At 36.2% G+C, this 13259-nt stretch overlaps 1 protein-coding gene across 8 annotated transcripts in view; it reads right to left on the bottom strand.

Annotated features, from left to right (window-relative positions):
• S100PBP (S100P binding protein) overlaps nt 1-13259 on the bottom strand; it is a 29834-nt gene that overhangs the window by 4158 nt on the left and 12417 nt on the right. For 6 of the 8 annotated variants that reach the window (XM_068539427.1, XM_068539429.1, XM_068539432.1 and 3 more), the window contains one exon: nt 652-739. The exons of 1 other annotated variant lie outside the window; for it this stretch is intronic. In XM_068539427.1, the coding sequence (XP_068395528.1) occupies nt 652-739 (88 nt within the window). Of the gene's footprint in view, nt 1-651; nt 740-11929; nt 11961-13259 lie in introns of those variants that run through there. One more of the 8 variants, XM_068539435.1, reaches the window with a different exon arrangement.

The raw sequence follows: 13259 nt of genomic DNA, 5'->3' as shown, positions 1-13259 counted from the left end.
CCAAAACATATAGGCACTTGTGATCATGGAGGTGGGAAGCCACTGGAAAACTGTGCAAAGAAGAGAATCTGACTTATGCTTTAAAAGAATTTCTCTGGCTGCTTGAGTTGAGAACAGTAGACAGGCAAGAGCAGAAGTAGGGAGACCATTTAGGAGACTTGCAACAATCCAAGTGAAAATGATTGAGAAATGATCAGGTTTGGGATATATTATACATAGAGCTTATAGAATTTGCTAATGCACTGACTGTGGAGTAAGAGAGAAAGGAATCACAGATGACTCCAAGGTTTCTGAATAATTGGATCAAGTAACTGAATAAATCTGTAAAACCACACTGCATCAAGAAACCAGAAGATTTCAGGACTAGAAAGGCTCTTTGACATCAATTAGTCCAATATCTTAATTTTACTGTTGTGAGGACCAGAGAAGTGAAGTGATTTGATCAAAATCACATAGCTAGTTAAAAAGTGCAAAGCCAGTATTAGAACCCAGGTTTCCTGAATTTCAGTCCAATTCTTATTCTATTATACTATATCACTTCTTTTTCTACCTCTGGAATTAAACAACAATTACAGCCCTACCAAAGCTCTACCAAATTTCTCCTGTAGCAAAATTCTACCCTTTTCTTCCTTCTTCTAAACACCCACTCACCGCCTGGTGAGGTCCGAAGGATGCTGCCATTTTGGGTTCTGCATGTGATGAACTTGACCCATCAAGGCACACAGCTCCCCCAAGGTACCTGTGATACAGAGAGATCAGTGGTTAGGAAGCAGCTCAGTGAACTACCATGTCAGCCTAGGTCAAAACATGTGCTTTCAGGGAAAGAGAAAACAGGCACTGGTCCTAATACTATCTATTTATGATTATCACAAGCAGTCAGCACAAAAACTATAAGCCAGAGAAGGGAGCTTGCTCTTGGATGATATGATGATGAAGAAGCAGCAATAATGACAGCCACCATTCATTCATTCAACATTAATTTATTAGCTCCTATAATGTGTGAGAAACTTTACTGGGTCCTAGAATATGGTACAGACAAGACACTGGACCTGCCCAATGAAGTTTATACAGAAGACGGGCAATTCCAAAAACTTTGATAAGCGTAGTGACAGGAGAAATACATGCTGCTATGAGTACAGAGACTGGGGAGTGGGGGTTAGAGAAAGTCCCCTCCAGGGGAAGTAAATTATAAGCAGGGATCTAAAGGATATATAGACGTTAGTGGGAGGGGTGGGAGGTAGGGGTATCCAGTAGAAATAGCTAATATAAAGGCCCAGAGACACAAGACAGCAAAATACATTCAAGAAACAAGAGAAGTTGAGAATAGAAGGCGGGTAGGGGCTTTTTGCTTAACAAGAAAAATAACTGGAGGCGATTTTTCAAACACCCGGGAGCCAGGCAAGGTGCTAGGCACTTTACACGTTATCTTACTAATTCTGAAAAAGTATCTTATATGGAGATAGATTTTTATTAACATCATTTTAGAGATGGGAAACTATGGCTCAGGGAGGTGAACTTGCCTTAAATGATTATTAAACTGGACTCAAAACTGGCTCTTGTTAGATTCCATGCTTTTGCCACTATTTGATAATGCTTATTTTGCACTTAAGGGCTGAGACTTAGGCTGAAGCTCACAAAACCAAAACTTATGGTTAGAGAGAATAATTCCCCTAGACCAGTGGCTCTCAAATTTTAACATGCATCATAATCAGCTGCAAGTATAAAACAGGTTGCTGGGCCCCAATCCCAGTTTCTGATTCTGTAGGTCTGGAGTGGGACATGAGAATTTGCCTTTGTAACAAATGCCCAAGTGATGCTACTGCTGCTGCTGGTCTGGGAACCACATTTTGAAAACCACTGCCCTAGACAGTGGAGACCTTTCTTTCAGTTAGTTTACATACTTCTCATTATCGTATCTACTCTGCTCTCAGGAACCAAGAGCTGTCAAAGTAGGCGACAGACCATCTTTTCATGTTCTGGTAAAAGATATTTAACTTAACTTTTAGGACCAGTTTAATTTATTTGAAGCCTCAAGAAGCCCAACTCTGTAGAAAAAGTATATACTTTGGAGTTTAGGCAGACTTGAGTTAAAATTCCAATCCAGCCATTAACTAGCTCTGTGACCCTGGGTAAATCATTCCTCTTTACTCATCTATGAAATGTGGACAATAATAATATTTTGCTTGAACTTAAATATCAGGGTACATAAAAGACCTAGCATATCTTCTGGCACTCAGGCAGTGTGCAGTAAGTGGTAGCTATTATTATTATGGTGTTACAGCCTTGGGACTATGTTAGCTTGCAAAGACTCTTCAAAGCCTGTGACAATCAATCACCTATTTATAAGGAAAAAATGCTTATTAAATGGATCAGTCTACATATAAACTATGAAATGCTTTATAACACTCCGCAGAAATTCTCTAACCATAATGAGATGATACTTTTCAGCAAAAATTTATAGATTCATTACATTAAAAGTTTCTATGCAGTTAAAATAAAAAAGCACAACCAAGGGTAAAAGAAGACAACTGACAAAATGAATAATGTACCTGAAACGTATTTGCAAGGGTTTACTGTCCTTATTCTGCAAAGATAAGTCTCCTCATCAAACAAACAAAACAAAAGAGGTCAAGGACATGAATAGGTAATTCTCAAAACTAATACAAGTAATCAATAAACGTAATGAAAAGATGTTCAATCTCACTAATATGGAAATAAAACATATTAATCTCACTTCTTGAGAAGGAAATACAAATCAGAAATGAGTTTTCCCTTTAAGAGAGAAGTAGCTTTTGATTAGAAAATCCCTTGCCTGTTTGATTTGTTAAGCTAAAATCAAAGGTCTCTACTCAAATTGCTTCTCCTTTACCATACTTTCATATCACTAGCATCCCCCTCCCTCTAGCCCCCACAAAAAGGACATTTCAATGGTGAGGAAATCAGCTTTGCAAGAATTTCAAGATACATTTTTCCTGCCAAAGCATCACCAAAGGAGGGCTGGCAAGATATGGAAAGTCTGGTGTCCAGTCTCAAATGGGACAAGGTTATCTGCAGACCATGTCCTTCAGCTCACTCATCTCTTACCATGTAGACTCTATAAAACTGTCCTGACGATGGAGACTAAAGATATACCTATAAACCTCCTACAAAGAAACCTATTCACTGTAAACTAAAAGAAGAAAAAGACTGATCGATTAGGCCCAATGAGGCTTCAAGTATTCAACTGCTAGGCGTCATAATCTAGCAGCAGCAACTTACATATAGCATTTACCATGTTTCAGGCAGTATCCTATGTGCTTTACATATATGAACATATTTATTCCTTACAATAATCCTACAAGGTATTTCCTCCAATTTACAGATGAAGAGGCACAGAGAAGTAACTGGTCCAAGGTCACACAGCTAGTGACAGAGCCCAAATTCCAATAACAGAATACCATCATAGGGTTGAGTTTCCTGAAAAATTTTCTAGGACTGACGTTTCACTGTGGGGATTAGAAAGCAAGAATCATATTGCAATATGTCTTGTATACCCAGTTGGTACCTCAGCACAACGCTGAGTAAACAAAGGCTCAATAATTATTGTCTCGGCTTATGTACCAAGAAATGTTAGTTTTCATTAGCACTAAGAACTTACTGATGTACCAGGGTAACCTTTATTATTAATAAGGGTTATTGATCTAGAGATAATGGGAGCTAATATTTATCAAGCATTTATTATGTGCCAGGCACTCTGCTAACTGCTTTGCATGTATCCTATCACTTAATCCTAACAACCACATGAGGCAAATACCATTATCTCCATTTTATTCATGAATAAACTGAAGCTTAGAAAAGATACTCATCTATCATCTAGTAAATGGGAAAGCCAGGATTCAAACCCATGTGGGGCTATTAATCCAAAAACCTTATTTCAGCTCATAGCTTCAATCTCTTCTTCCTCCAAATTTAGAGATGCTAACAAGAATAGAAACATTTAAATTTTCTCTTTTCATAGTTTCCAACAGATGGGCTTTCTTGGACCAACAATCAGTACCATGGGTTTATTTTAAGTTGTGGCTAAAAGGTGGTAAAGACTGTCCTTTGTTTTGTGGCTAAGAATGAAATTCATCTAAGAATGAAATTAGGAGGAAAAAACCTCAACATTTCAGAGATGAGATCAGCGGTTCACTGAAACAATCTATAAATATGCAGCTGACTGATTTGGGGAAAAATCCAGTCTAGTAACTATCCTTAATAGGTTAAAAGTAAGTCAATTGTTACAAAGGAGGAGTAATGATAACGCTGAATGCTTGCTATGCCAATGGCCCTTCTGACAGGTCTTATACATCACCATACTTTGTACCACATGACCAAGAACAGAGACTCTCTCTGCTGGCTAATGACCTAAGATCTGGCACCTGGCCTGGCACCAATAGGTCATTAAGTGAATCAATCAGATACTCTCCCTTGGAATGTGAATGTGAGCTTTAATAATGAGAACAAGAGAGAGAAGAGCACACAGAGGCAGGGCTCTAGGAGAGGACAGACACTTGAGATAGCTAACAGAGAGCAGCAGAAGCACTAGTCACAGAGATAGATAAGATTAGAAGTACCAGAATCACTAACTCAGCATGGAAAACCTATTGAAAAGGGAACAAAGGCATCCATTTCTGAGGGGGCCTGGCTCTATGGTTGATTCTTTTTATTATGAGGCCGAGCTATGTTGTTGAGCCTCTAATCTTCATCTTTTCCTGTAAATCCTTAAACTCAGTTACTTAAAGGCAATCACAATGTCTTTATTCAATGCAGTCAAAAAATTACCTAATACAGGGGAGGGAATGAAGAGGGAAGGAAAGAAAAAAAAATGTGCTACAGGGGTATAGGCTACTGCTTTTACAAAAAGATTAATAAAATAGGAATAGGGAATTCCCTGGCGGTCCAGTGGTTAGGTCTCCATGCTCTCACTGCTGATGGGCCAGGTTCAATGCCTGGTCGGGGAACTAAGATCCCACATCCCACAAGTCACACAGTGTGGCCAAAAAAAAAAAAGGAAAAAAAGATTAAGTAGAAAGCCAGAATGCAAACATCCAGGCCAACAAAAGTGTGATGATCTAGTACAAATCTTGACTGATTTTTTCCATGCATATAAGGCAAAAAACAAAAGAAAGAAACAGGAATTATTATATAACTCATTTCTGCAGTGTTGTATTGTATAGGGGATACTGAACAATGTATGAATGTTCTCAACAGTAATGGCAAATGTAGAAACAGAATTTACATAACCACTGCTGCTTATGGTCTTCAGTAAAAATCAAAGCAGACTTCCACTTCTAATCATAATGAATGGGCATACCTCCACTGTAAGCAACTACAGACTGGGCAAAATGTATGAAACAACTGTATTCAGACTGCTCAGAACTGTAATCCCTAAGGGAAGGGAAACAACTGAGGTGAGACTCAAAACTTCTTATGAGTCTATGAGTTTATAATTTTTCAAAATAAAAAGTTTTTTTTTAATGAAGGCAAAACAAATATAAAATAAGTAAACAAAAGCAGAGACTTCACAACAGCAGACCTGCACTATAAGACACTAAAAGGAGTTCATCAGGAAAAAAAGAAAATATGAGAAGGAAAGGAATCAAGAGCACTGGAAATGGTAAATATGTGAGTAAATACAAAAGCCCTTTTCTCATTTAAAAAGTGTCTTTAAAAGATAACTGTTTAAAGTAAAAGCAATAATCAGGGACTGCCCTGGTGTTCCAGTGGGTAAGGCTCTGCGCCCCCAATGCAGGGGGCCCGGGTTCGATCCCTGGTCAGGGAACTAGATTCCACGTGCATGCCGCAACTAAGAGTCTGCATGCCGCAACTAAGAGTCTGCATGCCGCAGTGAAGATCCCACGTGCCACAACTAAGACCCAGAGCAGCCAAAATAAATAAATAAATATTTTTTAAAAACAAAAAAATAAAGTAAAAGCAATAATGTATTGAAGAGTTTATAATATATGTATATATAATATGTATAAAAACAGTAACAAAAAATGGAGATTTGGAAGGGTACTATTGTTAGGGCCTTACAGTATATGTTAAGCGGTATATTATTTGAAGGTAGACTGATTAAAGTTAAAGATCTGTATTGTAAACTATAGAGCAACAGTTCTCAAAGTATGTCCCAGGATCCGTGGGAGTCCTCAACACCCTTCTGAGGCTTCACAAGATCAAAATTATTTTCATAACAGCACTAAGATGTTATTTGTTTTTACTACTTGCAATCTCTCAAAAGTGTACTGGTGAGTTTTCAAGAGGCTACACAACATGATACAGAACGCAGAACCACATGAGAATCTGGTAGTTTTCTATTAAGCCAGATGTTAAAAGAAATTTGCAAAAATGTAAATCAATGCATTCTTCTCCTTAAAATTTTGGTTTTGTTTTGAAAATTATAGTTATTTTTAATAAAAACATTATGTTAACATGCAATGAATTATCTTAAAATATATTAATAAATATTTTAACAATTTACCAGTTATAACTTTTAATATGGTTGCGTATAGATAGATAGATACAATGCAAACAAACAAAAACATTTTGGGGTCCTCAATTTTTAAGAGTATGAATAATCTGTAAGAGTGTAAACAAGTCCTGAGACCAGAAACTGTGAGAACTACTACCCTAGAACAACCACTGAAAATAAAACAAAGATGTATAGGTAATAAGTCAAGCATGGAGATAAAACGGAATACTAAAAAATACTCAAAAAAAAAACCAAAAAAACCAAAACAAAAAAAAACACAGGAAAAGATGAAAGAAGAAACAACGAACATATAGACAAATAGAAAACAAGTAGTAGGGGCTTCCCTGGTGGCGCAGTGGTTGAGAATCTGCCTGTCAATGCAGGGGACAAGGGTTTGAGCCCTGGTCTGGGAAGATCCCACATGCTGCGGAGCAACTGGGCCCATGAGCCACAACTACTGAGCCTGCGCCTCTGGAGCCTGTGCTCCACAACAAGAGAGGCCGTGATAGTGAGAGGCCCACGCACCGCGATGAAGAGTGGTCCCCGCTTGCCACAACTAGAGAAAGCCCTCGCACAGAAACGAAGACCCAACACAGCCATAAATAAATAAATAAATAAAAATTAAAAAAAAAAAAAAAAAAAGACATCCACTTTAAACATATAGATAGTTTAAAAGTAAAAGGATGGGGCTTCCCTGGTGGCACAGTGGTTGGGAGTCTGCCTGCCAATGCAGGGGACACGGGTTCGAGCCCTGGTCTGGGAAGATCCCACATGCCGCGGAGCAACTAGGCCCGTGAGCCACAACTACTGAGCCTGAGCTCTACAGCCCACAAGCCACAACTACTGAAGCCCGCGAATCACAAGAACAAATTAAACCCAAAGTAAATGGAAAAGAAATAATAAAGTGAAGAAAAGAAAATAGCCAACAACATAGAAATATGAAACTAGAAACTTACTTTGGGGAAAAAATTAATAAAATCGATAAACCTTTAACTAGATTTGTTTAAGAAAAAAAAGACAAATTACCAATATTAGAAATGAAACAGTGAACATCACTACAGATCCTACAGTAATTAAAGGAATAATAAAGAAACTTTTAATGAATAATTTTATGCCAATAAATTCATCAACTTAGATAAAATGGACAAATTCCTTGTAAGACACAAATTACCAAGATAAAGAAGATAAAGAAATTCTGAAAAGCCCTGTATCTATTACATCTGTAGTTACAAACCTTGCCAAAAAGAAAACTCCAGGCTTTATTGGTAAATTCTACCAAATATTTAAAGGAAGAAACAATACCAATCCTGCACAAACTGAGAAACTGAGGAGAAAACAATTCCCAACTAAATTTATGAAGCCAGCATCACCATGATACTTAAACCAGAGGAGGACAGTACATACAAGAAAAATTGAAGACCAATATTCCTCATAAACAAGACATAAAAACCCTTAAAAATACTAGCAAATTGACTAAAGGATAATTCATCAAGACCCAGTGACTTTATCCCAGGAATGCAATTGGCCTAACAGTCCAAAAAATCAATAAATGTAGTACACCATGTTACAAAATAAAGGAGAAACACAGTATGATCCGAATAAATGCAGAAAATTCATTTGACAAAGTTCATCATTCATTCATGATAAAAACTCCCACCAAAGTACAAACAGAAGGGGAATTTCCTCACCTGATAAAGAGCACCTATGATGAATCTACATCTAATATCATACTTAATGTACTAGAGATCCTAGTCAGTGCTGTAAGGCAAGAAATAAAAGGCTTATAGATTGGAAAGGAAGAAATACACTGTCCTTATTTGCAGATAAAGTCATGTTAACATAGAAACTTCTAAGGGGTCTATTAAAAAGTTACCAAAAGTAATAGAAAAACTTAGCATGGTTGTAGGACACAAGGTCAACATAAAAAAATCAACTGTATATCTATATGCTAGCAATGACCAGCTAGAAATTGAAAATTAAAAATTATCACTTACAATACCATAAAAAAGCATAAGATACTTATGAATTAATTTAACAAAATATGTACAAGACCTGTACAAAAAACTGCTGAGAAATTAAAGACATAAATAAATTGAGAACTATATCCTGTTCATGGATTGGAAGGCTCAATATTGTTATGATATCAACTTTCCCCAAATTGTTCTACAGATTCAACACAATCCCAATTGACAAGATGAAATTGATTTTAAAAACTTATGGAAATCCAAAGGACCAAACAATTTTAAGACTCACTATAAAGTTATAATAATCAAGACAGTGTAATACTGACATAAGAAAACACACATATATTAATGGAACAGAATAGAAAAGTCAGAAATAAACCCATGGAAAGAATAATTTTTTCAATAAATGGTGTTAGAACAACTAGATATTCATATTAAAAAAGAAGAACCTAAGCTTTGCCTTACAAAAGCCATAAAATAGTATAATCACTTTGGAAAACATTTTGGAAGTTTCCTATACAGTTAAAAAAACACATACTAAATGACTCAGCAATTTCACTCCTAATTATTTTCCCTAGAGAAATGAACACATGTTCACACAAAAAACCCATATATGAATGTTCATAGATGCTTTATTCATAATAACCAAAAACTAGAAACAGAAATGTCCATCAACAAATGACTAAACTGTGGTATATTCATACAAGGAAAAATTCAGCAGTGGACGTATAAGAACTATTGATACATGCAACAACATGGAGTTGTTTCTTGTTGTTTTAAAAAACTACTCCAGGTAATAGAAAAACAAACACAAAAGAGCACATACTGCATGATTCCATTTATATGTAACTCTAGAAAAGACAAATCTAATCTATAATGACCAAAAAGAAATCAGTGCTTTCCTAGAGCTGAAGTGGAGGCAGGGACAGATTGACTGGGATGGAACACAAGGGAAATTTTTAGGGTGGTGGGAATGTTCTATCAAGCTTGATTGCTGTGATGATCTCACAAGTGCATAGTTCTGTCAAAACTCACCAAGTACACTTAAAATGGGTGCATTTTATTGCATGTAAAACATACCACATTAAAGTTGATTTAAAAAAAGAAAAAAAGTTAAGGCATACTTCCAGATAAATATAGCAGGTTGACTGCATGACTTTCTCTCTTCTTGCTCCTAACATCCCTCACTAAATTAGAAAAGAAAGGTCTCAAATGAATGATCTTAGCAACCCTCTAAAGAATCATTTGTAGTTTAAAAAAAAAGTGAGGTAATTAACAACTCCAGAAAAACAAATAATTCAAGAAAGAAAAATGAAACCATAGTACTACACTACTTGGCTTTGCAGTAAACAGTATTTACTTAGTTGTAATACAAATAATGAATACTGATTTAACAATCATTAGGATAGCTACTACCAGAAAACAGAAAATAACAAGCATTGGTGGGGATGTAGAGAAACTGGAACCCTTGCACACTGTTGATGAGATTCCAAAATGTACAATCACTGTGTTAAACAGTATGCAAGTATCAATAAAAAATTAAAAATAGAACTACCATATGACCCAGCAATCCCACTTCTGGGGACATAACCAAAAGAATTGAAAGCAGGGTCTCGAAGAGATTATCTGCACACCCATGTTCATAAGCAGCACTATTCACAACAGCCAAGAGGTTGAAGCAATCCAAATGTCCACTAAAGGAGAAATGGATAAACAAAATGTGGTATATATACATACAGTGGAATATTATTCATCCATAAGAAGGAAGGAAATTCTGGCACATGCTACCCCATGGATGAAACTTGAGGAGACATTATGCTAAGTGAAATAAACCAGTCACAAAAAGACCAGTACTATATGATTCCACATATATGAGGTTATCTAAAGTATTCAAATTCATAGAAACAAAGAATAGAATGGGGACTTCCCTGGTGGTGCCGTGGTTAAGAATCCACCTGCCAATGCAGGGGACACGGGTTCGAGCCCTGGTCTGGGAAGATCCCACATGCTGCAGAGCAACTAAGCCCGTGCGCCACAACTACTGAGCCTGCGCTCTAGAGCCCGTGTGCCACAACTACTGAAGCCCGCGAGCCTAGAGCCCGTGCTGCGCAACAAGAGAAGCCACCGCAGTGAGAAGCCCGCGCACCACAACGAAGAGTAGCCCCCACTCGCCACAACTAGAGAAAGCCCGCACGCAGCAATGAAGACCCAATGCAGCCAAAAATAAATAAAATAAATAAATTTATTAAAAAAAAAAAAAGTAGAATGGTGATTACCAGGGGCTTTGGGGGAGTGGCAGGGGAAGGCTAGTTATTTTTTAACGGGTGTAGAGTTTGAGATTTGCAAGATTAAAAAGTTCTAGAGATCTGTTTCACAACAATGTGAATAAACTTAACACTACTGAACTATACACTTAAAATGGTTAAGATGGTAAATTTTATGTTAATTTTTTTTATCACAATCAAAAAAAGAAAGACTAATGGGGTCATGTCAGAAAACATAGGAGCCCGCTTGAAGGATTTCTCATTGGTCAAAACTGGGACAAATTGAGCATCAAAAAGAATACTGACTATAATTGATTAGAAGACATTGATTTTTTTTAGTTCATGAGGTAATAGTGATACTAAAAAAAAAACCTGAAATCTTCATACAAGTATGCTAGCTAGTAATTGTAGAAGAAATGATATATTTAGGAAATCAAACATTTTCTATGCAACTCTCTGTGTAGTAGCTGATTCGGGCAGAGATCACCAATGAATGATCAAACCATTAGGTGAACAATTGTTGTGGAACAGGATATTCAAATGGTACCAAGGAATCACCCCACAGATGACTTACTAATTACAAAGGGGAAAATGTACCTTAGAATGGAAAGATACGGCAGTTAACACTTTAACAAAGTGATCAAACTTAGCATCACTATTAGTGGAACAATCTGTCATTAGGTGGTGCCTCCTTATTTGATATGGGATGAACACACAATGGTACCTATGAATTATTCCAGCTTATCTTAAATGCTTAGTCTGAATCTAATCCCTCCTCTAGACCCAACTTCCAGTTTACAGGAAATACAGGGGATGGAGGAACAAGTTAAACAATGCCACAAGGAAACAATCAGACACAATTCAGAAAGTGGGACAAACTACAAACCAAGTGACCTAGATTAAGAGGGACTAAGGAGACAATAACTAAACACATGAACCTTGATTAGATCCTGTTTGAACAATTTACAAGAAGACATTTTTGGGAAAACAGGGGAAACTGGAATATTGACTAGATATTAGATAATTTTAAGAAATTATGATTAAATATAAATTGCCAAGAAACATGTGAAAAATGTTTAACCTCATTAATTATTAAAAACAAAATGTTAAAATTTACCTGTCAAATTGGTGACAAAAATTAATACAATTTTTTTGGGCAGGACAATCTGGTAATGTGTAACGAAAGTTTTAAAAATGTTTATATACTTTACCCAGCAATTCCACTTCTAGGCATTCATCCTATAGAAATAAGAGTTGTACATAAACATTTATGAACCAGAATGTTCACTGCAGCATTACTAATGAAAATGGACATAACCTAATTATCAAGATGGAATAATAAATGATACTTCATAATCATTAAAAATCTTAATTTGAGATATTTAACATGGAAAGGTCCCTAATACATTAAGTAAATGGAAGAGAGTAGTTATTTTTTGTGATCCTAGAGGGCAGAACTAGGAACTACCACTGGAAATTATAAGGAAGTAGTTTGGCTCAATGTAAGGACTAATTTTCTAACAATTAGAATTTTCTGAAAAGAATCTAAAAAGGAATGAACATATGTATATGTATAACTGAATCACTTTGCTGTACACCTGAAACTAATACAACATTGTAAATCAACTATACTCTAATTTAAAAAAAAAAAATTGTCTAAGCAATGAATGGCCTGCTTCATGAGGTGATGAGTTCTGCACTATTAGACTCTAAGCAAAGGCTGAAGAGTCACTTGGCAAAGATATACAGAACAGATTTATATGTTAGGAGATTAAGGAGATCTTAATGGTCCTTTCCTACTCTAAGAATTTATAATCCCATATAAAGTTATCCATTAGCTGGGATGTCAGAAAGGAAGTGGCTGGTATTTCTTTGTAAATGCTATTAAAGACCCATGTGGCACTAAACTAAAAAGAGATTATACCTATATTACAATAATAGAGTTGAAGAATGATTTACATTATTATATTCTGTTGTCAATAATATATACATTATTGATAAAGTGAAAGAAGATGATTGATTAACCTAATGGAGAGGATTCAAACTGAATTGATAGGAACTAATTTTGAAACTGCCCCCCATTAATTTCTCTGTGTCGAATAAGAAACCTGAAGAGTTATACTTTTCCAAGGTGAAATAGCACTAAACATCTCAAAAATAAGGGCAGGAGACGCTCTGCTCCTTCTTTTTGCTTCTAGCTGCCCAGTAATTCACATATAAAGAGAGGAGAGAAAGAATATGCCCACACCCCCCCTGCAATATGGTATATAAAATCTTTAAATGTTGGATGTATGAATATTAGGCAGTGGAAAGTGACACAGCATTTAGTATCACACTTGGTTCCTGGAAGGCAGAAGCAAGCACTGGAGGCCTATGAAGGTTTTAGAGTAACTGGTAATGTTGAAAATTCTTAGATGTAAAAAAGAAATCCCCTAAAAGATGCACTTAAAAAACCAACCAAACAAACAAACAAAAACCAACCTTTTATTATGGAAAATTTCAAATATACACAAAAGTAGAGAATAGTATAATAAGCCT

This window comes from Eschrichtius robustus, chromosome 3, assembly GCF_028021215.1.
Source record: "Eschrichtius robustus isolate mEscRob2 chromosome 3, mEscRob2.pri, whole genome shotgun sequence".
Classification (NCBI taxonomy): domain Eukaryota; kingdom Metazoa; phylum Chordata; class Mammalia; order Artiodactyla; family Eschrichtiidae; genus Eschrichtius; species Eschrichtius robustus.
This window is presented reverse-complemented; position numbering and strand designations above follow the sequence as displayed.